Source organism: Oncorhynchus mykiss, chromosome 9, assembly GCF_013265735.2.
Source record: "Oncorhynchus mykiss isolate Arlee chromosome 9, USDA_OmykA_1.1, whole genome shotgun sequence".
In the NCBI taxonomy this organism is placed as follows: domain Eukaryota; kingdom Metazoa; phylum Chordata; class Actinopteri; order Salmoniformes; family Salmonidae; genus Oncorhynchus; species Oncorhynchus mykiss.
This window is the reverse complement of record NC_048573.1, coordinates 57,540,895-57,567,245: the sequence shown is the minus strand read 5'-3', so window position 1 is coordinate 57,567,245 and position 26,351 is coordinate 57,540,895. Positions and strand designations below refer to the sequence as shown.

Sequence of the window (26,351 nt, the reverse complement as noted above, 5' to 3'; positions counted from 1 at the left end):
CCCGGCCCTGCTCTGCCCGGCCCTGCTCTACTCTCCTCTGCTACGCTCTGCCTGGCCCTGCTCTACTCTCCTCTGCTACGCTCTGCCTGGCCCTGCTCTACTCTCCTCTGCTACGCTCCCTGCTCTACTCTCCTCTGCTACGCTCTGCCTGGCCCTGCTCTACTCTCCTCTGCTACGCTCCCTGCTCTACTCTCCTCTGCTACACTCTGCCCGGCCCTGCTCTACTCTCCTCTGCTACGCTCTCCCCGGCCCTGCTCTACTCTCCTCTGCTACGCTCTGCCCGGCCCTGCTCTACTCTCCTCTGCTACGCTCTGCCCGGCCCTGCTCTACTCTCCTCTGCTACGCTCTGCCCGGCCCTGCTCTACTCTACTCTGCTACGCTCTGCCCGGCCCTGCTCTACTCCCCTCTGCTACGCTCTGCCCGGCCCTGCTCTGCCCGGCCCTGCTCTACTCTCCTCTGCTACGCTCTGCCTGGCCCTGCTCTACTCTCCTCTGCTACGCTCTGCCCGGCCCTGCTCTACTCTCCTCTGCTACGCTCTGCCCGGCCCTGCCCTGCTCTACTCTCCTCTGCTACGCTCTGCCCGGCCCTGCTCTACTCTCCTCTGCTACGCTCTGCCCAGCCCTGCTCTGCCCGGCCCTGCTCTACTCTCCTCTGCTACGCTCTGCCTGGCCCTGCTCTGCCCGGCCCTGCTCTACTCTCCTCTGCTACGCTCTGCCTGGCCCTGCTCTGCCCGGCCCTGCTCTACTCTCCTCTGCTACGCTCTGCCTGGCCCTGCTCTGCCCTGCTCTGCCCGGCCCTGCTCTGCCCTGATCTCATTGTCCTCTCAGCAGCATGCCAGTCTTAACACTTCATGCTTTAGCGATGGCCGCGCTTTAAAAAAAGGTTCACAGAAAAAATCACCATGGCTATCGGTGTGGGATGCAGGGGGTAGAAATCCTAATTGTCAGTTTAAGTCTGTTCCCTCCCTTCAGAGACAGAGGAGAGGTATATGGTAAGAGCGATCTTAAATCACACTCCTGGTCAGGCGTTCATTAAAGCCATAATACCAGGCTCTCTCTCTAATGGAAATGGAAGCCAGCGCGGGCAGCTCTCTCTAGCGTTGGGGTGTAAATTACAGTCTAAGGCCCAGCCTAGTTGGGAAACTTCCCTGGCTCTGACAGGTGCAGCCTGAATTAGCTGTAGTTCTGTTCTAGCAGTCAGTAGGAGAGCGCTGCTATTGATTTTAACCGCTGTTGCACTTCCTATCTGAAAGGGAATGTGTATTACAAGGACTGAGCACATCAATCACTCTGCTTCTCGACTACTCTCCCCTGGCTGGTGCCAGGCCCCTTCTGATTCAGAAAGGATAAACAAACAGAACGGACCCAAAACAAACCAGCACAAACACTGGCTGGAATGAGTAGGTGGATACACATGTATTATAACATAATATAACCTCTATTGCACTCCTAATTTGCACTCCTAATTAATTGTTGATCGTCCATGTTGGCAGTGTGTAGGCTATGTGATAGCAGTGTGTTGGCTGTGTGATAGCAGTGTGTTGGCTGTGTGATAGCAGTGTGTTGGCTGTGTGATAGCAGTGTGTTGGCTGTGTGATAGCAGTGTGTTGGCTGTGTGATAGCAGTGTGTTGGCTGTGTGTTAGCAGTGGGTTGGCAGTGTGATATCAGTGTGTTGGCTGTGTGATAGCAGTGTGTTGGCTGTGTGATAGCAGTGTGTTGGCTGTGTGATAGCAGTGTGTTGGCGGTGTGATAGCAGTGTGTTGGCAGTGTGATAGCAGTGTGTTGGCTGTGTGATAGCAGTGTGTTGGCTGTGTGATAGCAGTGTGTTGGCAGTGTGATAGCAGTGTGTTGGCAGTGTGTCATCTTCATTGCAGGCCATGTCCTGGGTTATGCGTCATCTTGGTCAAACAGCTGGCGTCAACTCCTTCAGCTCTCCACTCACCCCGGCCTCCCTCTCCCCCAGTCCCCACTCCCTTTAGCATGTTAATGACCTGGCTTCCTGCGTGTCTCAGAGTGGTAACAAACACATGGAGATGTGGAGCAGCTATGCAGTCCTTGCCTTGTTCTCCATGCACGACCTGCTGCTTATCATAGCCTGCTGGCCTCTCTCTCAGCCTGCTGGCCTCTCTCTCAGCCTGCTGGCCTCTCTCTCACAGCCTGCTGGCCTCTCTCTCAGCCTGCTGGCCTCTCTCTCAGCCTGCTAGCCTCTCTCTCTCAGCCTGCTGGCCTCTCTCTCTCATCCTGCTGGCCTCTCACTCAGCCTGCTGGCCTCTCTCTCTCAGCCTGCTGGCCTCTCTCTCTCACAGCCTGCGGGCCTCTCTCTCTCTCAGCCTGCTGGCCTCTCTCTCTCTCAGCCTGCTGGCCTCTCTCTCTCTCAGCCTGCTGGCCTCTCTCTCTCTCAGCCTGCTGGCATGTCTCTCTCTCAGCCTGCTGGCCTCTCTCTCTCTCAGCCTGCTGGCCTCTCTCTCACAGCCTGCTGGCCTCTCGCTCACAGCCTGCTGGCCTCTCTCTCTCTCAAAGCCTGCTGGCCTCTCTCTCTCACAGCCTGCTGGCCTCTCTCTCTCACAGCCTGCTGGCCTCTCTCTCACAGCCTGCTGGCCTCTCTCTCTCACAGCCTGCTGGCCTCTCTCTCGCAGCCTGCTAACCTCTCTCTCTCACAGCCTGCTGGCCTCTCTCTCACAGCCTGCTGGCCTCTCTCTCTCTCAGCCTGCTGGCCTCTCTCTCTCAGCCTGCTGGCCTCTCTCTCACAGCCTGCTGGCCTCGCTCTCTCACAGCCTGCTGGCCTCGCTCTCTCACAGCCTGCTGGCCTCGCTCTCTCACAGCCTGCTGGCCTCTCTCTCTCTCAGCCTGCTGGCCTCTCTCTCTCTCTCAGCCTGCTGGCCTCTCTCTCTCTCAGCCTGCTGGCCTCTCTCTCTCTCAGCCTGCTGGCCTCTCTCTCACAGCCTGCTGGCCTCTCTCTCTCTCAGCCTGCTGGCCTCTCTCTCTCAGCCCGCTGGCCTCTCTCTCTCAGCCCGCTGGCCCCTCTCTCTCTCAGCCTGCTGGCCTCTCTCTCTCTCTCTCAGCCTGATGGCCTCTCTCTCTCTCAGCCTGATGGCCTCTCTCTCTCTCAGCCTGATGGCCTCTCTCTCTCTCTCTCTCTCTCTCAGCCTGCTGGCCCCTCTCTCTCTCAGCCAGCTGGCCTCTCTCTCACAGACTGCTGGCCTCTCTCTCACAGCCTGGTGGACTCTCTCTCTCACCCTGCTGGCCTCTCTCTCACAGCCTGCTGACCTCTCTCTCAAAGCCTGCTGGCCTCTCTCTCACAGCCTGGTGGACTCTCTCTCAGCCTACTGTCCTCTCTCTCTCTCAGCCTGCTGGCCTCTCTCTCTCAGCCTGGTGGATTCTCTCTCTCAGCCTGCTGGCCTCGCTCTCTCAGCCTGGTGGCCTCTCTCTCTCAGCCTGCCGGCCTCTCTCTCTCAGCCTGCCGGCCTCTCTCTCTCAGCCTGCCGGCCTCTCTCTCACAGCCTGCTGACCTCTCTCTCTCAGCCTGCTGGCCTCTCTCTCACAGCCTGCTGGCCTCTCTCTCTCTCAGCCTGCTGGCCTCTCCCTCTCAGCCCGCTGGCCTCTCTCTCTCAGCCCGCTGGCCCCTCTCTCTCTCAGCCTGCTGGCCTCTCTCTCTCTCTCTCAGCCTGATGGCCTCTCTCTCTCTCAGCCTGATGGCCTCTCTCTCTCTCTCAGCCTGATGGCCTCTCTCTCTCTCTCTCTCTCTCTCAGCCTGCTGGCCCCTCTCTCTCTCAGCCAGCTGGCCTCTCTCTCACAGACTGCTGGCCTCTCTCTCACAGCCTGGTGGACTCTCTCTCTCACCCTGCTGGCCTCTCTCTCACAGCCTGCTGACCTCTCTCTCAAAGCCTGCTGGTCTCTCTCTCACAGCCTGGTGGACTCTCTCTCAGCCTACTGTCCTCTCTCTCTCTCAGCCTGCTGGCCTCTCTCTCTCAGCCTGGTGGATTCTCTCTCTCAGCCTGGTGGACTCTCTCTCTCAGCCTGGTGGCCTCTCTCTCTCAGCCTGCCGGCCTCTCTCTCTCAGCCTGCCGGCCTCTCTCTCTCAGCCTGCCGGCCTCTCTCTCACAGCCTGCCGACCTCTCTCTCTCAGCCTGCCGGCCTCTCTCTCACAGCCGGCTGGCCTTTCTCTCACAGCCTGCCGGCCTCTCTCTCACAGCCTGCCGACCTCTCTCTCAAAGCCTGCTGGCCTCTCTCTCACAGCCTGGTGGACTCTCTCTCAGCCTGCTGGTCTCTCTCTCAGCCTACTGTCCTCTCTCTCTCAGCCTGCTGGCCTCTCTCTCTCAGCCTGCTGGCCTCTCTCTCTCAGCCTGCTGGCCTCTCTCTCTCAGCCTGCTGGCCTCTCTCTCTCAGCCTGCTGGCCTCTCTCTCTCAGCCAGCTGGCCTCTCTCTCACAGCCTGCTGACCTCAATCTCAAAGCCTGCTGGCCTCTCTCTCACAGCCTGGTGGACTCTCTCTCTCAGCCTGCTGGCCTCTCTCTCTCAGCCTGCTGGCCTCTCTCTCTCAGCCAGCTGGCCTCTCTCTCTCTCAGCCAGCTGGCCTCTCTCTCTCAGCCAGCTGGCCTCTCTCTCTCAGCCAGCTGGCCCCTTCTCTCAGCCAGCTGGCCTCTCTCTCACAGCCTGCTGGCTTCTTTCTCAGCCTAGTGGCTGTCTCAGCCTGCTGTCCTCTCTCTCAGCCTGCTGGACTCTCTCACAGCCCAGTCCACTGACCCGGCAACAGAGCCTCGTACCTCCTAATGCAGGTTGTATCTCCTGTCCTCACACAGATACGTGTGCACACACATGCATACACTCTCTGAGGTGGGTGTGATGACAAATGGCACTCCGTCCAGCCCTTAAGCACAGCTCTCCCTTGTACAACCCCTGACCTCTCAGCAAAGTGCTGTAACAGAAAGGTTACAGCCCATCAATCAGACTCCATCAATCACCCTGCTACCCCCTGGTCTGTCACAAAGCTTTACCCTCTCTCTCTCTCTCTCTCTGACGGACAGCTTCAGGAACACAAACACTACACCAGCCCCCGGCCTCCGCCTCTACAGCCGCAGCCCCTCCACTCCTGCCTGCCTGCCTGGCCGTATCACCCTCACCCCTACATAAATGCCATAACAGCCATAATATAGCAGCTCCTCTCATCCATGTAAGGTGCAGCTCTGCTTCTGTCCACTCCTCCTAAGTAGGCTCTGTGGCTCTGTCTGGCCCCCGGCCTCCATCTCATCCCTCAGTGCCACATCTACTGCAACATCAGCACCCACACATGGTTCCTGACAGGTCAGGACTGACTCTAGGACTCAGTGGTCTCTAGGACCCAGCAGACTGGTGACAGTCAGTCACAGAGACTCCACCACCATCACCATTATAGTCCAACTGGATGCTGATTGGACAATGTGTGACTCAAGTCTCAAAAGCTTTCCCTGTTATTGTCTATCAGTCCCATTCTCCAGAGTACTGCTCCTGTACTTATGTTAATACCGCTGAGTGTTCGTTTTTTCATTCTAGTTACTGTAAAGTACAGCAAGATAACAGAGCCTGCTGTTTTACATGTTCCTGGAGACAGCCGTTAATAACATTGGGCCTAATGTCAAATATTCCCCCGGTGTCTGACGACAAGGAGGCCTGGTTGGGGGAGTTAATTGTTGGAGAGGGGTGATGATAAAAAGGCGTAGAGTAGAAGTCAGGGCGCTCTTTGGGCCATCTTCTACAATTACACAGGGAAACGTATTGTTAATTATCACTTTCTTTATGCGGAGCCATTATCAATGTCCCTGGCAGGCAGAGGAGAAGAGCAGGAGAGGAACTAGAGGACTGATCTGTGTGTCAGAGGGCCAACAGTACAGTTACACATGGATGAGGACTGTTAATAACACCAGGGATGGAAGGGAGAGGAGGGGGAGGTAAAGGAGGTAAAGGAGGCTGATGATAGAGAAAGGTTATAATATATTTAAACACAGAGTCAATTCCTCATCAGGATGTGTTGTGGTAGATCACAGTGGGTGGTTGGTTGTGTGTGTGTTCTGTGTTCGCTCCACACGCAGAAGAGAAAGGCCCAGCACAGCCTAACACTGCCTGTTACTCAAAGCTAGTCAAATAAAGAGATGTCCACCAGCGTTAATGATGTGGATTTATGACATAATTCACGGTCGGAAACTCGGTTTCCAGGATGGGAACTATGGTGGTATAAATAAGAGTAAATAATGTTACCGTGGAAATAACATCAACACTGTTGACATTTAATTCCATGTGTCAGACACAAACAAATACTTTGATAGGACAGGGTAGGTAGGAGTTTTCTTATTTGGAATATGCTACATATCATGGATATAATCACTGTGGTGCCATCATTTTTCCATTTACAAAAGTTACTTCTTATTGACATTCATATCCACATTCCTCCCTCCCTCTCTCCCTCCCTCCCTCCCCACATGCAGAACAAGCCCTCAAATCAACCCTACTTCGTTCTATTGGAGATTGTGTGAATGTGCAGACAGATACCAACACATTAGCATCACATTCACAGCGGAGACCAGAGGAGTGCATGTTGTCTTAATTGGCCCGCTAAAAGGCAATAATTAGTCAACATTAATGTTCCATCGTCTGGCTCAAATAGCTTCTGAAAGGTGCAAAGTTTTCCAAACTGCCATCAGGCAGCTTGTAATATTAAACATCTATCCAACTCTCAACATGGGGGGGTGGTTTTCTAATGGGTTCAGTAGGGATTCCTGGTACTCGGCACGAGACACAAATATCTCAAATTAAGAAAATTATACTGTGGAGTGAAGCCTACAAAATAAATGGCACAGTGTGGCATTTTCTGTGAAGAGATGTTATTTGTGGTTATTTCTTGGAAGACGTCGACATCTCGCTTACCTTGTTTTAGGGGACGTCGTTAGCCATTCCTCATGCTTTTCAAACGTTATCAAGTAAGCTGCGATTTCCTGTGAGAGAGAAGAGAGGGAGGGAGGGAGGGAGGGAGGGAGGGAGGGAGGGAGGGAGGAAAGGCTTCAGTCACCTGGAGCTAGTGTTGCTAATACATTGTGGAGACCACGGTTCATTGACCTTCAGACAGGAGAACACACAGCACAAACACAGAGGGAGCAAAGAGAAGACATGATGCAAGTCCTATGCTTATAAAGGACCAGCCAGGTAAATGTAGATTGGGTAAAGTAGCACACAGTAGACAGACAGAGACAAGAGATGCAACACACAGCAGCAGAGGTCAGATCCTATTTGAGACCATCTTTGTTAAGCAGGTTTTGATCAACCTCTCCTCCGAAGACTTCAAGGTGCTTCTCACACAGATTGACGTCTCCAGCGTTTCACATTCAGAGAGCGGCGTTTCATTTTCCTTGGTTCGATCCTCCCCCCAATCCGCTTTGGTCTGCCCTTGACACCCATCTATGTAGCCATCCACTCTTTAGCATAGGAATAATCAGCACACACCACTCACACAGTACATTGCCATGTACTGGAACTAGGCTAACTAGTATGTGGATACTATAAAGTCCTCTACATGTGCAGTAAAGGAGATGCTATGAAGTGCAGTGAAGGAGATGCTACAGCTACTATAGATAAATGTACACTGAACAAAAATATAAACAGAACATGTAGAGCGTAAAGGTCCCATGTTTCATGAGCTGAAATAAAATATCCCAGAAATGTTCCATATGCACAAAAAGCTTATTTGTCTCAAATTGTGTTCACAAATGTATTTACATTCCTGTTAGTGAGCATTTCTTCTTTGCTAAGATAATCCATCCACCTGACAGGTGTGGCATATCAAAAAGCTGATTAAACAGCATGATCCTTACACAGGTGCACCTTGTGCTGGGGACAATAAAAGGCCACTCTAAAATGTGCAGTTTTGTCAAACAACACAATGCCACAGATGTCTCAAGTTTTGGGGGAACGTGCAGTTGGCATGCTGATTGCAGGAATGTCCACCAGAGCTGTTGCCAGATCATGTAATGTTAATTTCTCTAATAAGCCACCTCCGGTGTTGTTTTAAAGAATTTGGCAGTACGTCCAACCTGACTTGCAACCGCAGACCACGAGTAACCATGCCAGCCCAGGACCTCCACATCCAGCTTCTTCACCTGCAGGATCGTCTGAGACCAGACACCTGGACAGCTGATGAAACTTTGGGTTTGCACAACCGAAGAATTTCTGCACAAACTGTCAGAAACCATGTAAGGGAACCTCATCTCATCTCAGCTCGTCGTCCTCACCAGAGTCTTAATCTGACTGCAGTTCGGCTTCAGTGGGGAAATGCTCACAATTCTCTGGCCACTGGCACGCTGGAGAAGTGTGCTCTTCACGGATGAATCCCACTTTCAACTGTACCAGGTAGATGGTAGACAGCATGTATGCCGTTAGACAGCGTGTATGCCGTCAGGTTGATGAGTGGTTTGCTGATGTCAACGGTTTGCTGATGTCCGAGTGCCCCATGGTGGCGGTGGGGTTATGGTATGGGCAGACATAAGCTACAAACAACAAACACAATTGCATTTTATCGATGGCAATTTGAATGTACAGAGATACCATGACGAGATCCTGAGGCCCATTGTCATGCCATTTTTCCGCCGCCATCACCTCATGTTTCACCTTGATAATGCACGGCCCCATGTTGCAAGGATCTGCACACAATTCCTGGAAGCTGAAAATGTCCCAGTTCTCCAATGGCCTGCATACTCACCAGACATGTCACCCATTGAGCATGTTTGGGATGCTCTGGATCGACATGTACGACAATGTGTTCCAGTTCCCGCCAATATCCAGCAACTTCTCACAGCTATTGAAGAGGAGTGGGACAACATTCCACAGGCCACAATCAACAGCCTGATCAACTCTATATGAAGGAGATGAGTCGTGCTGCATGAGGTGGTCACACCAGATACTGACTGGTTTAGTGATCCAAAAAGGTATCTGTGATCAACATATGCATATCTGTATTCCCAGTCATGTGAAATCCATAGATTAGGGCCAAATGAATTGACTTTCCTTATACGAACCGCAACTCAGTCAAATCTTTGAAATGGTTGCATGCTGCGTTTCTATTTTGTTCAGTGTAGATAATTGAGATACTATAGGGGCTGTCATGTTTTCAATGATCACAGTGGCTCTTGTGTCAGTCAGAGTATAAAGGCATAGCAGGCCAGGCTACCCACCCATTCTCACACCAAACTAATGGGCAGCACTTTGGATGCTGCCAGACAACCTCATGATTACCAGTGACAGCCAGCAATTCATCCCTCAGCCAGAGCATTTGTCAGCTACTCAGACAGAGAGACAGACAGACAGACACCTAGATGAGGAGGCATGGAGGAGAGACCTGGTGTCATCTCCTACAATAATATCATCTTTCGATATCTAGGGATGTGTGTGTCTCTGTGTGGTGTGTGTTCACGTTGGTGTGTGAACAAAACTCTTTGTGTATATGGGCTATGTTTACACAATATGTCCCTTCACGTGTGCTGCTACTTGTCCTGTCCACACGGGGAAATAACGTCAACAATAACGGGAGAAGCAACAACGGAAATCGCAGCAACAAGAGATAATATCAGCTGAATAAATCCCCATTCACATACAGAATAATCCCATAGTGTCGGAGAGAGTACACACGCACAAACACACACACTCGCATAAACACCCACACACACCCACACCCACACACACACACACTATGCCCAGTGAGATGAACATCTATGGCTAGGAGCTGAGAAGCAGCCTCCCCTGGTCCTGTGTCATGATGAGTGTGTCCTGGCAGTGACCAGCACCACAAGAGCCTAATCCTGGCTGAGCCTGCCCAAGGGGCTGCTGGCGGAACCAGGGTGAGGAAGGAGCCAAGGTGAGGAGGGATCTCAGGCTGGCAGGGGTCCCGCTGGGGAGCGAGGGAGCATGACATGGCTTCCAGGTGCAGGCTGGGAGATAATAAAGCGTCGATTAACTTCCTGTCTCCCTGCCATAATGACCAGAGGGGAGGAAGCCATGGCCACAGCATGACAAGGTGGGGGCTAGAGCTGTTGTCTCTTCACTCCAGCAAGTAGTTTAGGATTGAATTAGGAAAAGGGTACAATAACATGAAGAGAAATGTCAACCTACAGTGGTGTAAAGCGTTTTGGAGTTACTGAGCTAAATATGGACATTCAGGCCCCTGAGACTAGAAGCATATGGAGCACAAGGAGAACAGAGAGGATGGTCCTTTTACTGTGCCAACCAAAACTACACTGTTGTGGCTAAGTAAATACAGTATCTGAGTGGAATATTCACATAATGGTAACATGTCTCCTCAGCTAAGATATAGGAGAAACACTACAGTGCAGGGATGGACACAACTAGACCTATGTTTTGTGCAGCACCATCACCAACAAGAAATATACTTTCCTGCACATATTACGAAATACATTTGAATAAAAGGGTGACTACTACATTCATTTCCTCCCTCCCTCCTAAAAGAGGCAGATGCTGTTGGGAGGAGTGTTCAATTCGGGAGGAATAAATAGCTGGTGTAACCTCTTCCGGTGGCCTCAGCCCTCCACATCACTCTCGTCTGAGCAGTCCGCCGGCCAGGCTGGGCAGCTGGAGATGAAATAGCGGGCCCAGTCGGTCTGGTAAATAAAAGAGGAGTGGATGGAGGCTCTCTCTCTCTCTCTCTGTCTCTCTGTCTCTCTGTCTCTCTGTCTCTCTCTCTCTCTCTCTCCATCGCCCCCTCTCTCTCTCTCTCTCTCTCTCTCTCTCTCTCTCTCTCTCCATCGCCCCCTCTCTCTCTCTCTCTCTCTCTCTCTCTCTCTCTCTCTCTCTCTCTCCATCGCCCCCTCTCTCTCTCTCTCTCTCTCCATCGCCCCCCTCTCTCTCTCTCTCTCTCTCTCTCTCTCCATCGCCCCCCCTCTCTCTCTCTCTATCGCCCCTCCCTCTCTCTCTCTCTCCATCGCCCCCCTCTCTCTCTCCATCGCCCCCCCCTCTCTCTCTCTCTCTCTCCATCTCGCCCCCCCCCCCCCCTCTCTCTCTCTCTCCATCGCCCCCCTCTCTCTCCATCACCCCCCCCCCTCTCTCTCTCTCTCTCCATCGCCCCCCCCTCTCTCTCTCTCTATCGCCCCTCCCTCTCTCTCTCTCTCCATCGCCCCCCTCTCTCTCTCCATCGCCCCCCCCCCTCTCTCTCTCTCTCTCTCCATCTCGCCCCCCCCCCCTCTCTCTCTCTCTCTCCATCGCCCCCCTCTCTCTCTCCATCGCCCCCCCCCCCCTCTCTCTCTCTCTCTCTCTCTCCATCGCCCCCCTCTCTCTGAACAGATGCCAGGGATTACTTCAAGCCCCTGATCAACCATAAAGGTGCAATAATCTTACGGCGAGAAAACAAACAAAAACAGACGTGCGGCCGTTAAACAGCTGCAAAGAGACAAAGTTTGTTTGGGCGGCGTAATGAGAGGCTAGTGCTGCTTTCAGGTTGACTACACACGCTTCATAGGCAGAACAGAGCAGAGTGAGGCGGAGAGGAGAGCGGAGGACAAGGCAAGCTGATGGTGCATCAAATTCAAGCCAGCAGCCGTCAACGAGCTCTGGACTCTATCGGCTGACCTTACTGCCTCTGGCCTGCATTCCATCACAAAGGGGAAATATTCACACACCAGTACATTACATCTCACCCTGTGTGACTCACAGGTCAAACCTAGTACACTACATCTCACCCTGTGTGACTCACAGGTCAAACCTAGTACACTACATCTCACCCTGTGTGACTCACAGGTCAAACCTAGTCCACTACATCTCACATTGTGTGACTCACAGGTCAAACCTAGTCCACTACATCTCACCCTGTGTGACTCACAGGTCAAACCTAGTCCACTACATCTCACCCTGTGTGACTCACAGGTCAAACCTAGTACACTACATCTCACCCTGTGTGACTCACAGGTCAAACCTAGTACACTACATCTCACCCTGTGTGACTCACAGGTCAAACCTAGTACACTACATCTCACCCTGTGTGACTCACAGGTCAAACCTAGTACACTACATCTCAACCTGTGTGACTCACAGGTCAAACCTAGTACACTACATCTCACCCTGTGTGACTCACAGGTCAAACCTAGTACACACTGACTCACAGGTGAAACCCTGCAGGGCACATTTGTTCACTCGTCTCTACTTCAACGTTCAACTGACTGAAATATACAGCAATAGTATGTCCATGTGTTACTACGTCTAGGTGTTTGTCTAGCTCCCTCGCAGCAGAACAGGGTAAACAGCACCAATCAACAGCCTAGCTGTAGAAAGGAGAATATGATCCGTAGCTAGTCTCTGTAATTGACACAGGGAATGAATGCAAAGAGCCCTTTCATTTAGCAAAGAAAACAACATGCAGCTGTTTGCTGCTGTAGCCGAGCCATCTAATTTGTTCCTTTTGTCTCTCTCCAAAGCTGTGACACGTACGTGTACGGAGAGCACAGATAGTATGCTAGCTACATGACAGAGTCCTATACCAGTTAATGGGAGATGTTAGACACCTTGAAAGGGTTTGTTTGTGCATCCTCTTCTCCATAAGCCTGTTACAATCAGAGAGGCTGATGACTGTGACCTGTCTCTGGTTGACATATGATTAACTTAACACTTCCTTTCCTTCTCTACATCACCCAGCTAGCTCTGTTCTGTCTGTCCCGTCTCCCTCCTAGCAGCCACAAAGTCACCGTCTCATCAGTGTGTCGTGCTTTTCTAAACGTTGAGGTGAAAGCCTCCAAACGAGATTGACTCTGAGACGTCTGGCTCTGCCATTCAATGCCTCCCTCTTTTCAAATGATATTTTCACACTGCGGAAGTAACAACGTTTTCTCCAGAGAAAATCACACTTTGAAATGTCTACCTATTTGAAATGAGAGATGACACTAACATATTCACCTTATTTCATTTGCTGGCACCCAGACGAGAGAGAGAGGGAAGTGGGTAGATGGCAGCCCCATGGAAAATAAACACCATTTGACCCTGTCATTGTCTTAAAATCCACTGTAATGACTGTCTGGGGAGCGTTGAGCGAGGGCAGTTCCTTTGTGAAGCTGATCAGACAGACTGCATCACTTCATTAAGTCAGTTAGTTAAAGACTGGTTAGCTGTTTGATGGGGCTCTTTGTGAGACTGGTAGTACCACGGTCCCTGGGTGACTTAGGGGCTTGGCTTGCTACACGCCTGGCTGGCCGCCTGGCTGTTTGTTGCTGTTCAGTTCCTCTGGCTAGGGTAGCTTTGATTCATGTATGAAGAGAGGCATTGAGAGGATCAACGCTCCCCCATTTGGAATGACAGACCTGATCACTTGAAACAACACTTGCTGTTTCATTAAAAGGGACAGTCTTTTGGCATTATCTCAGGGCGGATCAGACACCTGTCTCTAAACACCATCCATAAGGGCTCTCTCTCCCAAGGTGCCACAGCGCATTTGATCTGACAAGGGGGTCTCGTGTCTCTGAGGCACTCACCCCTACCATTTGAATACAAAGGTTTGTCTCACTGTGTGATGGTTTAATATCATTTTTTTTAAACAACCTCGAATAAAAACAACCTTGAACAACAGACATGTGGATTTATACCCTGATAGTATGACCCTTAGTTTAATCGTGCAATATGTCTATGAAAACCTGAGGTCAAAGAGTTATTCGTCCTCTTTTACCCATTACTTGTCTTTTCCAGTCATATAGGCCCATAGTATAATGGCACTAATGAAAAGCTATTTCAATCTGACTTAGAAAAACAATGTTCTACAGTGTATTGATTACCAGCCTCAGTTAATGTTACAGGAGAATGATCACAGTGCATAAGGCGGGTTAGGATAGGGTATATAGTGATATAGTGTCTCTGGCCATTCTTTAGTTGAGGACTGGTGAATGACGGAATGTATCCTGCCTGACGGTGCTTCTGTCTTTGACCTTGGCCTGCACTTGAAAGCAGGAAGCTTCATGAGAGGAAAGGGGTGGGGGGTGAGGACAGAGATGGTGAGTGGAGCCTCCCTGACGACCCAGATCCACAGGAACCCAGACTCTGTGTGGAGAGCCAGGTCATCTGATATTTCCTCCAGGGCAACCCATGAAATCAAGCTGGCTAGGGCCAGGCACAAATGGATTAGAGGGGGGAGGGGAGGAGGAAACAGAGAGAGAGAGAGAGAGGTGGGGGAGTGTGGAGAGCTGCTCCAGTATCAAGGGATCCCGGAAGACAAATTCAAATGCAATTAGACACAGGAGAGATGGAGTCAGGGACATGTAGGGAGCGAGAGAGATAGGGGAAGTGAAAGAAGAGAGCGAGAGAGAAAAAAGAGTGAGAGGAATAAAGCATGAGTATGACAAAGACAAATGTGTGAAAAGCAGCAGGAGTAAAGGTCTGGTGATTAAAAAGTGGACATCCCTTCAATCCTGCAGAGTGCAGCCTCCACGGTGAATCATTTTGGGTCTTTTTTTGCTCATGAATTCGTAATGTACTCGCAACAATATTTCAAACCCAGAACCATCAATATGATCTCATGTGGCCAAATAACTGATCAAAGGTAGATCATTGTTTCTAGAGTGAAGAACTATGGAAATGTATCATATTATTCAGGGTTGGAAAAAGGTGTAGTAGACATGGAATAAAACAGTGTTTCCCCTATATTCATCCGTTGTTAAATCGTTGCCGCCACTCCAAAAAATATGATTTCGCTTTTTGGGATGGTAAAACTTTTTCAGTCTAAACTTAAATGACTAAAACCAGATATAAAGTATGTAGAAAATATAATGAAGCAATATACACTTAATCATTCCATGTCACTTGTTAAATCCACTTGAATCAGAGTAGATGAAGGGGGGGAGACAGGTTAAAGAAGGATTTTTAAGCCTTCAAACAGCTGAGACATGGACTGTGTATGTGTGCCATTCAGAGGGTGAATGGGCAAGACAAAAGATTGAAGTGCCTTTGAACGGGGTATGTAGGTGCCAGGCACACCGGTTTAAGTGTGTCAAGAACTGCAACGCTGCCAGGTTTTTAACGCTCAACAGTTTCCCGTGTGTATCAGGAATGGTCCACCACCCAAAGGACATCCAGTCAACTAGACACAACTGTGGGAAGCATTGGAGTCAACATGGGCCATCATCCTTGTGGAACGCTGTCGACACCTTGTAGAGTCCATGCCACAACGAAATAAGGCTGTTCTGAGGGTGCAACTCAAAATTAGGAAGGTGTTCCTAATGTTTTGTACACTCAGTGTAGTTTTTAAATATAATCTTTGTGATCTACCACGTCACCAAAATAAAAACTAGATAGGGAGAATTTTAAATTCCCCAAATGTCATGGCAGGGCCCCTACTTATTTTTGTTTTATACCACAGCTTTGTTAGATATTCGTTTCGGATTGGCTAGAAGGACATTCTAGAATGGGCATTAAAACCAGATAACGGGACAGTTGGAAGATATCGGGACAACTTGAAATAATGACGCAATATGCGCCTACACATGCAGACTATACTTGCTACAAAGTTACAGAAAGCTAAACCACACAAAGCTTAATTTGATTCATTGTAAACCCAAGTACAACGAAGAAAAACGTAGATAGCTACCAATTGATTTGGTTTTGAAGATGATCTTCTGATGATCTAACATGGTGAGTGATGAACATGAATTTATCCCGTCTCTAAGCGGCGCTATGCCGTCAAATCCTCCCACATTACATTTCTACTATAACCAGCTGTTTTTTATTTTTGAATGAAGTTGTCATATTGACAGGTTTGCTAGCAACAAACTATTTAGCTTGCTTCTAGCCTAGTGTTGATATGCAATGTGATCTTCTCGTAATGAACAGTGTCGACGAGTGTCCTGATGAGTAGGCACTATGCCAGGCAAAATTGGGCATAATCAGCTCATTAGTATGGATGTATCTACATGAATGTCCATAGAAAACAGCTTAAACAAATGCAAATGCAGCTACGTTGCTGTTATTCTGGCTGCAGAAGTCATAACTGTAGAAGCCGTAGCTGGCTGGCTAGCTAGCAAGCAAGGGATCATTTTGCCAGTGAGCATGGCAACGGGACATATAGAATGAACTGGGCCATGTCCTTAAATATAGAACTAATCGAATGACTGGGTCGCGTCTTTAGCAACCAGAACATGAAAAAGTATGAATTCGCTTATTAAAATGAAAATATATATATATTTTTTATTTCTACCGGTAAATGTGTGCTTAAGTATTGTTTACTTTGGCAACTGTGGTATAAGCGGGATACATTTCTTTGTTCCGTGCATTAACTTACCTTGGAAAGATGAACTTTGTCGTCCATTATTTCCAAGCTAATGTACAGAAAGTTGCCGTTTATCCCTTACATAATGTTTTAGTCACTCAGATAGCATAAGAATACGGCATAAGCCATGACCTTTGCACCCCATTATTTTTATTTCTACTTTGCACATTCTTCCACAGCAAATCTACCATTCCAGTGTTTTACTTGCTATATTATATTTACTTTGCCACCATGGCCTTTTTTTTTGCCTTTACCTCCCTTATCTCACCTCAATTGCTCACATCGTATATAGACTTGTTTCTACTGTATTATTTATTGACTGTATGTTTGTTTTACTCCATGTGTAACTCTGTGTCGTTGTATGTGTCGAACTGCTTTGCTTTATCTTGGCCAGGTCGCAATTGTAAATGAGAACTTGTTCTCAACTTGCCTACCTGGTTAAATAAAGGTGTTCTCAACTTGCCTACCTGGTTAAATAAAGGTGTTCTCAACTTGCCTACCTGGTTAAATAAAGGTGTTCTCAACTTGCCTTCCTGGTTAAATAAAGGTTAAATAAATAAAATAAATGACAATGTGTATAATTGCAGGAAATTATCTTCAAAACTGCCCATTTTCTCTCAGTGTAAACGTTTAACTTAGTCCGTCCCCTCACCCCTACCAGGGACAACTGACACCCACGAAGCATCGTTACCCATCGCTCCACAAAAGCTGTGGCCTTTGCAGAGCAAGGGAAACAACTACTTCAAGGTCTCAGAGCGAGTGACGTCACCAATTGAAACGCTATTAGCGGGCACCACCGCTAACTAGCTAGCCATTTCACATCGGTTACATCAGCCCCATTGCAAAATGTGTAGAATTCTAGGAAATGAGCTTTAAAAAAAATAATTTTCTCAGACCTATGACAAAATGTGTAGAATTGCAGGAAATTTGCTTTAAAAGAGCAAATATCTGTGGCCAAGAAGAGGGCCTCTAAAAAGGTTGGTCGGAGACAGCGCCATTGGCTACCCCCACTACCACCCCCTGCTAACTTTGCCCCGCTGCTGAAAAAATACTAGGGCAAACACTGAACACAGCTCTACAGTTTAAAGCAGTATGAGGTAAAAATTATTGAATGATAAAAACAGAGGTGAAATGCAAAACATACAGGGATTTTACTGTGATTATAACCTGGGTGGTTTGAGCCCTGAATGCTGATTGGCTGACTTGGACACAGCCCTTAGTATGACAAAACATATGATTTTTTACTGCTCTAATCACGTTGGTAACCAGTTTATAATAACAATAAGGCACCTCGGGGGATTGTGGTATATTGTCAATATACCACGGCTAAGGGCTGTGTCCAGGCACTCCTACCACACCTCATTGGGCATTATTGCTTAAAATATACAACTGTATAAAATGTACATCTATAACCTTTTTCGAGTAAATTTACCTCAGCTTGCCTGAAAGAGAGTGAGGGGTGGATTAGTTCTACTATAGCATGCAGGATAGTACTGAGGACACAGGTCTTTCTCTTTAGGAGCTGAAAAGAAAGAGAGGAGTAACAATAGTGTGTGTGTTGACAGCTGCACTTGGCATCTGCTGGAGTGGGGCGAGGCTGTTTGAGGCTGTTCTATGAGTCCTTGAGCAGTGTTTAAAAATGCCCTGTACTCCAACACCATGCTCATTAAGACCTGGTGCAACCTGTAACCCAACACCCTGCCCATTAATACCTGGTGAAACCTGTACCCCAACACCCTGCCCATTAATACCTGGTGAAACCTGTACTCCAACACCCTGCCCATTAATACCTGGTGAAACCTGTACCCCAACACCCTGCCCATTAATACCCGGTGAAACCTGTACCCCAACACCCTGCCCATTAATACCTGGTGAAACCTGTACCCCAACACCCTGCCCATTAATACCTGGTGAAACCTGTACCCCAACACCCTGCCCATTAAGACCTGGTGAAACCTGTACCCCAACACAATGCCCATTAAGACCTGGTGAAACCTGTACCCCAACACCCTGCCCATTAAGACCTGGTGAAACCTGTACCCCAACACCCTGCCCATTAAGACCTGGTGAAACCTGTACCCCAACACCCTGACCATTAAGACCTGGTGAAACCTGTACCCCAACACCCTGCCCATTAAGACCTGGTGCAACCTGTACCCCAACACCCTGCCGATTAAGACCTAGTGAAACCTGTACCCCAACACCCTGCCCATTAATACCTAGTGAAACCTGTACCCCAACACCCTGCCCATTAATACCTGGTGAAACCTGTTCCCCAACACACTGCTCATGAATACCTGGTGAAACCTGTACCCCAACACCCTGCCCATTTAGACCTAGTGAAACCTGTACCCCAACACCCTGCTCATTAATACCTAGTGAAACCTGTTCCCCAACACACTGCTCATTAATACCTGGTGCAACCTGTACCCCAACACCCTGCCCATTAAGACATGGTGCAACCTGTACCCCAACACCCTGCCCATTAATACCTGGTGCAACCTGTACCCCAACACCCTGCTCATTAATACCTGGTGCAACCTGTACCCCAACACCCTGCCCATTAATACCCGGTGAAACCTGTACCCCAACACCCTGCCCATTAATACCTAGTGAAACCTGTACCCCAACACCCTGCCCATTAATACCTGGTGAAACCTGTACCCCAACACCCTGCCCATTAAGACCTGGTGAAACCTGTACCCCAACACAATGCCCATTAAGACCTGGTGAAACCTGTACCCCAACACCCTGCCCATTAAGACCTGGTGAAACCTGTACCCCAACACCCTGCCCATTAAGACCTGGTGAAACCTGTACCCCAACACCCTGACCATTAAGACCTGGTGAAACCTGTACCCCAACACCCTGCCCATTAAGACCTGGTGCAACCTGTACCCCAACACCCTGCCGATTAAGACCTAGTGAAACCTGTACCCCAACACCCTGCCCATTAATACCTAGTGAAACCTGTACCCCAACACCCTGCCCATTAATACCTGGTGAAACCTGTTCCCCAACACACTGCTCATGAATACCTGGTGAAACCTGTACCCCAACACCCTGCCCATTTAGACCTAGTGAAACCTGTACCCCAACACCCTGCTCATTAATACCTAGTGAAACCTGTTCCCCAACACACTGCTCATTAATACCTGGTGCAACCTGTACCCCAACACCCTGCCCATTAAGACATGGTGCAACCTGTACCCCAACACCCTGCCCATTAATACCTGGTGCAACCTGTACCCCAACACCCTGCTCATTAATACCTGGTGCAACCTGTACCCCAACACCCTGCCCATTAAGACCCGGTGAAACCTGTACCCCAACACCCTGCCCATTAATACCTAGTGAAACCTGTACCCCAACACCCTGCCCATTAAGACCTGGTGAAACCTGTACCCCAACACCCTGCCCATTAAGACCTGGTGAAACCTGTACCCCAACACCCTGCCCATTAAGACATGGTGCAACCTGTACCCCAACACCCTGCCCATTAAGACCTGGTGAAACCTGTACCCCAACACCCTGCCCATTAAGACCTGGTGAAACCTGTACCCCAACACCCTGCCCATTAAGACCTGGTGAAACCTGTACCCCAACACCCTGCCCATTAAGACCTGGTGAAACCTGTACCGCAACACCCTGCCCATTAAGACATGGTGCAACCTGTACCCCAACACCCTGACCATTAAGACCTGGTGAAACCTGTACCCCAACACCCTGCCCATTAAGACCTGGTGCAACCTGTACCCCAACACCCTGCCGATTAAGACCTAGTGAAACCTGTACCCCAACACCCTGCCCATTAATACCTAGTGAAACCTGTACCCCAACACCCTGCCCATTAATACCTGGTGAAACCTGTTCCCCAACACACTGCTCATGAATACCTGGTGAAACCTGTACCCCAACACCCTGCCCATTTAGACCTAGTGAAACCTGTACCCCAACACCCTGCTCATTAATACCTAGTGAAACCTGTTCCCCAACACACTGCTCATTAATACCTGGTGCAACCTGTACCCCAACACCCTGCCCATTAAGACATGGTGCAACCTGTACCCCAACACCCTGCCCATTAATACCTGGTGCAACCTGTACCCCAACACCCTGCTCATTAATACCTGGTGCAACCTGTACCCCAACACCCTGCCCATTAAGACCCGGTGAAACCTGTACCCCAACACCCTGCCCATTAATACCTAGTGAAACCTGTACCCCAACACCCTGCCCATTAAGACCTGGTGAAACCTGTACCCCAACACCCTGCCCATTAAGACCTGGTGAAACCTGTACCCCAACACCCTGCCCATTAAGACATGGTGCAACCTGTACCCCAACACCCTGACCATTAAGACCTGGTGAAACCTGTACCCCAACACCCTGCCCATTAAGACATGGTGCAACCTGTACCCCAACACCCTGCCCATTACTTTCTCTCACCATCTCTGGTTAACGATAAGAACATTCCACCTCGTGGATAAATGCTTTCTGGATGTTTAAAACACACCTCAGACATGTTTTCCTCCATGTACACATACAGCTACAGCTAGGGCCCGTGGTCCACCATATCTCTCCCTGGACTGCAGGGGAAGATGAGGAGGGAGAGACAAGCGGCTCAGTCCACTGGTCTACGTTAAACATAGTTACACTGTGATCAATACTACAGTGATCCTGAATGGCTTAGATGTTTTCCAGTTGCTGATCAATGACTTTCTGTACATTCTGCTTCACATGTTGGGGGTCATCTATAGGAGATACTGAGGCTGATCGGCCGGCTGAGAGAGGGGCTGCTCTCCTGAGGATCCTCCTCCTCTCTTCTCCTCTCTCCTTCTGCACGCCTCCATGCCTCCACAATCAATGCTATAGTAAAGAAAGCTGCGTCACTACACTACACTGTTCTTCTATCTGTTAGTTTACCATGGCTGGGTGTTACAGTGTAACAACAAGACATAATGGTGGAGAGGCACTGGAGAGGATAGGCACTGGAGAGGAGAGGCACTGGGGTGCAGGCGGCAAGCAGGCTGGTAGGCAGACGGAAGGAGGCGGGGATGCCAACCAGGAGAGAGGAAGTTGGCACTTAGCAAGATTGTTTTGGCTTTGGTGCCATGGCTGCCGTCTCGGATGGAAATTAAACTGTTCTTTGAGAGGATGTAATCATTTAGCCTTGAGAGAGCAGAGCAGTGCAGTGCGATGGTCAGCCTCCACACGCCGCCCGCCTCCCACCTCTCGCCCAACAGAGTACCACAACATAAGAGGCTCGCCTGCCTGCTGCTAAGTGTGTGTACTAAGTGGGTTGGTGCATTTCATATGCATGTGTCTGTGGGGGGGGGGGGTGTAAAATAAATATAGACAAAGAACAGGAGAGGTTTCCAGGCAGGGAGAGAGTGAATGAAACAGAGAGGAGAAAGAGAGAGTGTAGGGTGATCAAGCAGGCGATAAAGTGGGAGGATGGAAGAGAGGAGCGAGAGATGGGTTTATATGTGAATGGATCTGGTGGTGTGAGGTGAGGGATGTGTGATGAGAGAGGGACATAAAGTAACTGAAATGAAAGGCATCAATCTCTGTCATCCACCCACAATTAGTCTGTAGTAAGACCCAGTGGTTAGTGCAGCAGTCTGATAAGGTATCTGAAGTATATCACCAACAAGACCACCTCATAGTAAAGAAATAAGAACAACATAGAATGAAAACACCAATCTAGAATGAAATGCTGTCTTTCTATTGGCCAACTGATATATAGCAAGTCCTTCACCTGTCTCTCCCTCTGGCTGTAAATTGTGTGAGGGAAGACTTCTGTAACAAGTCCTTCACCTGTCTCTCTCTCTGGCTGTAAGTTGTGTGAGGGAAGACTTCTGTAGCAAGTCCTTCACCTGTCTCTCTCTCTGGCTGTAAGTTGTGTGAGGGAAGACTTCTGTAGCAAGTCCTTCACCTGTCTCTCTCTCTGGCTGTAAGTTGTGCGAGGGAAGATTTCTGTAGCAAGTCCTTCACCTGTCTCTCTCTCTGGCTGTAAGTTGTGTGAGGGAAGACTTCTGTAGCAAGTCCTTCACCTGTCTCTCTCTCTCTCTGGCTGTAAGTTGTGTGAGGGAAGACTTCTGTAGCAAGTCCTTCACCTGTCTCTCTCTCTGGCTGTAAGTTGTGTGGGGGAAGACTTCTGTAGCAAGTCCTTCACCTGTCTCTCTCTCTCTGGCTGTAAGTTGTGTGAGGCAGGTCTTCTGTAACAAGTCCTTCACCTGTCTCTCTCTCTCTGGCTGTAAGTTGTGTGAGGGAAGACTTCTGTAGCAAGTCCTTCACCTGTCTCTCTCTCTCTCTGGCTGTAAGTTGTGTGGGGGAAGACTTATGTAGCAAGTCCTTCACCTGTCTCTCTCTCTCTGGCTGTAAGTTGTGTGGGGAAGACTTCTGTAGCAAGTCCTTCACCTGTCTCTCTCTCTCTCTCTGGCTGTAAGTTGTGTGGGGGAAGACTTCTGTAGCAAGTCCTTCACCTGTCTCTCTCTCTCTGGCTGTAAGTTGTGTGAGGGAAGACTTCTGTAGCAAGTCCTTCACCTGTCTCTCTCTCTGGCTGTAAGTTGTGTGAGGGAAGACTTCTGTAGCAAGTCCTTCACCTGTCTCTCTCTGGCTGTAAGTTGTGTGAGGGAAGACTTCGGGCCAGGTTGGAGTGAAGCCTTGGCCAGGACGTAGATGAGAGGAGGAGATGGTCATTAGTAGACGGGACAGTGTGTGTCTCTCTCAGCGTGTGTCTTTCTGCGGGGGGGGGGGGCAGACAGGTTTACTGCCTGCCCCTCCTGTGTCTGTGACCTCTGGTGTTCCACACCACATCCTCTTCATCATCCCTACAGCAGGACACCTGTTCCCCCGCTGACACACCAACAGAGGAGAACCGAGCTGGATGGAGCCCACACTACGCTTCGCCTGGCTCCATAAAACTGACCTTCCCCACCAGCTTCACCGCTGCCCGAGACATCAGTCTGTCGGTTACACATCGTTGTACTGTTCTCTCCTCCTCAACTCATCAAAACCAAGCCAAACTCTCAGATTCTCACTCCAACTTAGCAGTGATAGACCAAACTGTTGCGATACTCTCATAACTACAGTAACTGGCCATATGCAATGACCTTTACATTCTTCTTGAAGGGAATACTGCTGCATTAAACAGTGCCTTTGTAATGTTTTCACTAGGATATCTACCAGCTGATTAACGATGCACTGTACAACATGATTGAAGTTCCCTGCTGACAGATGAAATATAGTGCTATATAGGCATTACATTAAACCCTGTAATGATTTCCCAGGGCAAGAAAAAGGTCAAAGACCACCTGTCAGCCACACAATGATGGGACAATGCAAATGCAATCCAGAAGGTTTCCCTCGTACTATCCACATCAATCACATGACATCCACCTTCCATTCCAAGGCCACCGTGGTGGGAGGCGACCAGCGGAGAGTCTACCAATCTCCCCAAAAATGCCAGAATGAGGTGAGATGAGACTCATGCAAGTCTGAGAGCCTATTTATTTCAGCCCCCCAGAATCAATTAATGGCGGAATTATCCCCTGAATTCCACTATTCAGCGCCGCCAAATGACAAGAGCACCCTAGCGTGAAACCAATTTCTAAGTTCCAATCCGAGATGCACCCCAGAACCACCTACTGGGCTCACTGTGAAATTGCACCTCCCTTTCACCACTCAGCCATGGGTTCTTTCTGTCACATGGTGAGAGTGTGTGTGTGTGTGTGTGTGTGTGTGTGTGTGTGTGTGTGTGTGTGTGTGTGTGTGTGTGTGTGTGTGTGTGTGTGTGTGTGTGTGTGTGTGTGTGTGTGTGCGTGTATGTGCACAGCAGCCATTCAAAAATAAAGTCCCACTGTGTTCTGGATATAGACTAGCGATATTGGCTACTGTATAACGTTTCTCTTAAAGCACAACAGAGTCAAACGTACTGAAAGGAGAAAGACGTGGTCAGAGAGAGACTGGAGGGAAATGTGTTACTCCAGCACAGAGGAGGATGTGATACACAGAAGTAAGAGATGTTCTTGGTATTAAAGGACCAGAGCTACGAATCTACAGACAAGGAACAGACAGGGAGACAGATAGACAGGGAGACAGACAGACAAGGAGACAGAGAGGGAGACAGATAGACAGGGAGGCAGACAGACAGGGAGACAGACAGACAGGGAGACAGACAGACAGGGAGACAGACAGACAGGGAGACAGATAGACAGGGAGACAGACAGACAGGGAGACAGGGAGACAAATAGACAGACAGACGGAGAGACAGATAGGGAGACAGGGAGAGACGGGAGGCAGAGGTAAAGGGCGGAAGATGTCTTCTTGAAATGACTAGTGAAAAATATATGAAGTGTTTCCACCACCCTATACAGCTGGAGAGCAGCCTGCTACGCTCCAGAGAGGGAGGGAGAGAAACAGAAGGAATGAAGAGAGGTTGAGGGTAATAGCACCAGAGATGGCAGTTCAACACAGGGACGCTGCTCAGACCAATTAGCCAGCCAGCAAAGAGAATTTATCTTCTTCCGGCTCGTCACCATGAGGGGATCGCCCTTCGTCCATATCACACATTTTCTCTTCACACACACACACATTTCTCCCACAGACACACACACGCCTGCTCTCTGCTGCTGCCATCACAGTGACTGATGTGATTGTTCTTTCTGGAGGAGGGCCAGTGTGCCACACTTTAATTGAAGAGTGTGTTGTGCTATCTGTCCAGCGCATCGCATCACATCGGGCTGGCCATGGCTGCTATTCTATTGTTGGGTTATCAGACAGGCTGTCAGGGGGTCCTCTCCCCTCTCCTCTCTCTCTCTCTGTCTCTCCTCTTCTTTCCTGGCTCGCTGCCTTTTCCTGTTCACAATACCAGGAAGAAAGATCACAGCCAGCCAGAATCCAATCCAGCCAGTCTCCTCTTGACAGCATTTACCATCTCAACAAAAGGCCCTGGACCAGTCCTGTCAGTGTATCCTGGATATACAGTACCATATGAGCCTAGCGTGAATGACTAAGTAAAGCCTTAATCATCATCATCACCACATCAAGGTCATTTCCCGTCAGAGAGTTATGTTATCACTAAAGTGTACTACATCTGCTTTTCCCAAGCTATAACAAGGTTTTATGGATCTCCCTCGCTTCCTCCTCGTCTAGCCCCCTGCTTTGTGTGGAGCCTATAAGCATAGTCCAATCTTCACAATGTGTGTTATCTGTCGCCGATCTCTCTCCCCTCTAAAACTCGAGACCTTTCAGAGAGAGAAGGAGAAGGAGGCCTTTCTCTTTGTGAAGGATCCTCTGTCCAGACATCAGGCAGTGGATCGATGAGTCAGACGATGGCCCTGCTCCTATTGGTAAGGCCAGACTGGCTCTCTCTCTCTCTATCCCTCTCTCCTCTTCTCTCTGTTCTGTTTATCTCTGGCAGATCCCTCTGTCTCTCCCTTCCTCTTTCACTGGCTACTTGCTCTTAATTAAACATGCCGCAAAGCTATTAATTGTCAACAAGATTAAATTTGTTCCCTGGGCAGCGCCGTGAATGGGCCTCTCCGCCCAGAACAAAGGGCTCCCAATACCCATGTCAGGACTGAACAAAGACCCTGGGACGTCACTATACACCTATCTACTATACTATGCACTGAGCCGGGCCAAGCTGAGACAGGACCAGACAGAGGTGTTATTCAGTGTTACTCACTGAGTCCCAATAAGGTGCTTTGGATAGGTAGAGAGAGAATCAGGCTTGTGTATCAAAGCAGCCGGTGCCAGTTTGTAAGATGACATTTGGGCTGAAACAAAGCGTTTAATCAGAACGCTGTGGGTACACCTTCACACCTGTCATAATGCCGTCACCTGCTCTGCTCAACAATTATTCAATAAAATATTTGAAATCAGCCTAGTTTTTAATCCTGCTGTGTTTCTGTTCTTTGTATTGCAATAAACACTTTTGACAAATGGTGCGACATTTAAATAAATAAGTAAATGACTGCTGAGATGAATTTAGGCGTGAGCAGCTGCCAAGGAGTAATATTATTCATGGCCATGCGTCACTGTTACTGGAGACCTGGTGCTCCAGCACTCAGGCAGAA

At 49.3% G+C, this 26,351-nt stretch overlaps 1 protein-coding gene across 8 annotated transcripts in view; it reads right to left on the bottom strand.

Annotated features, from left to right (window-relative positions):
* Positions 1–26,351, bottom strand: part of LOC110532462 (calmodulin-binding transcription activator 1) — a 616,618-nt gene that overhangs the window by 391,717 nt on the left and 198,550 nt on the right. For all 8 annotated transcript variants that reach the window (XR_005053299.1, XR_005053300.1, XM_036988465.1 and 5 more), the window contains one exon: positions 6,897–6,964. Coding sequence is in view for 6 of the 8 variants with exons in the window: in XM_036988465.1 (XP_036844360.1) it covers positions 6,897–6,964 (68 nt within the window). In the remaining 2 variants the exon portion in view is untranslated. The remainder of the gene's footprint in view (positions 1–6,896; positions 6,965–26,351) is intronic.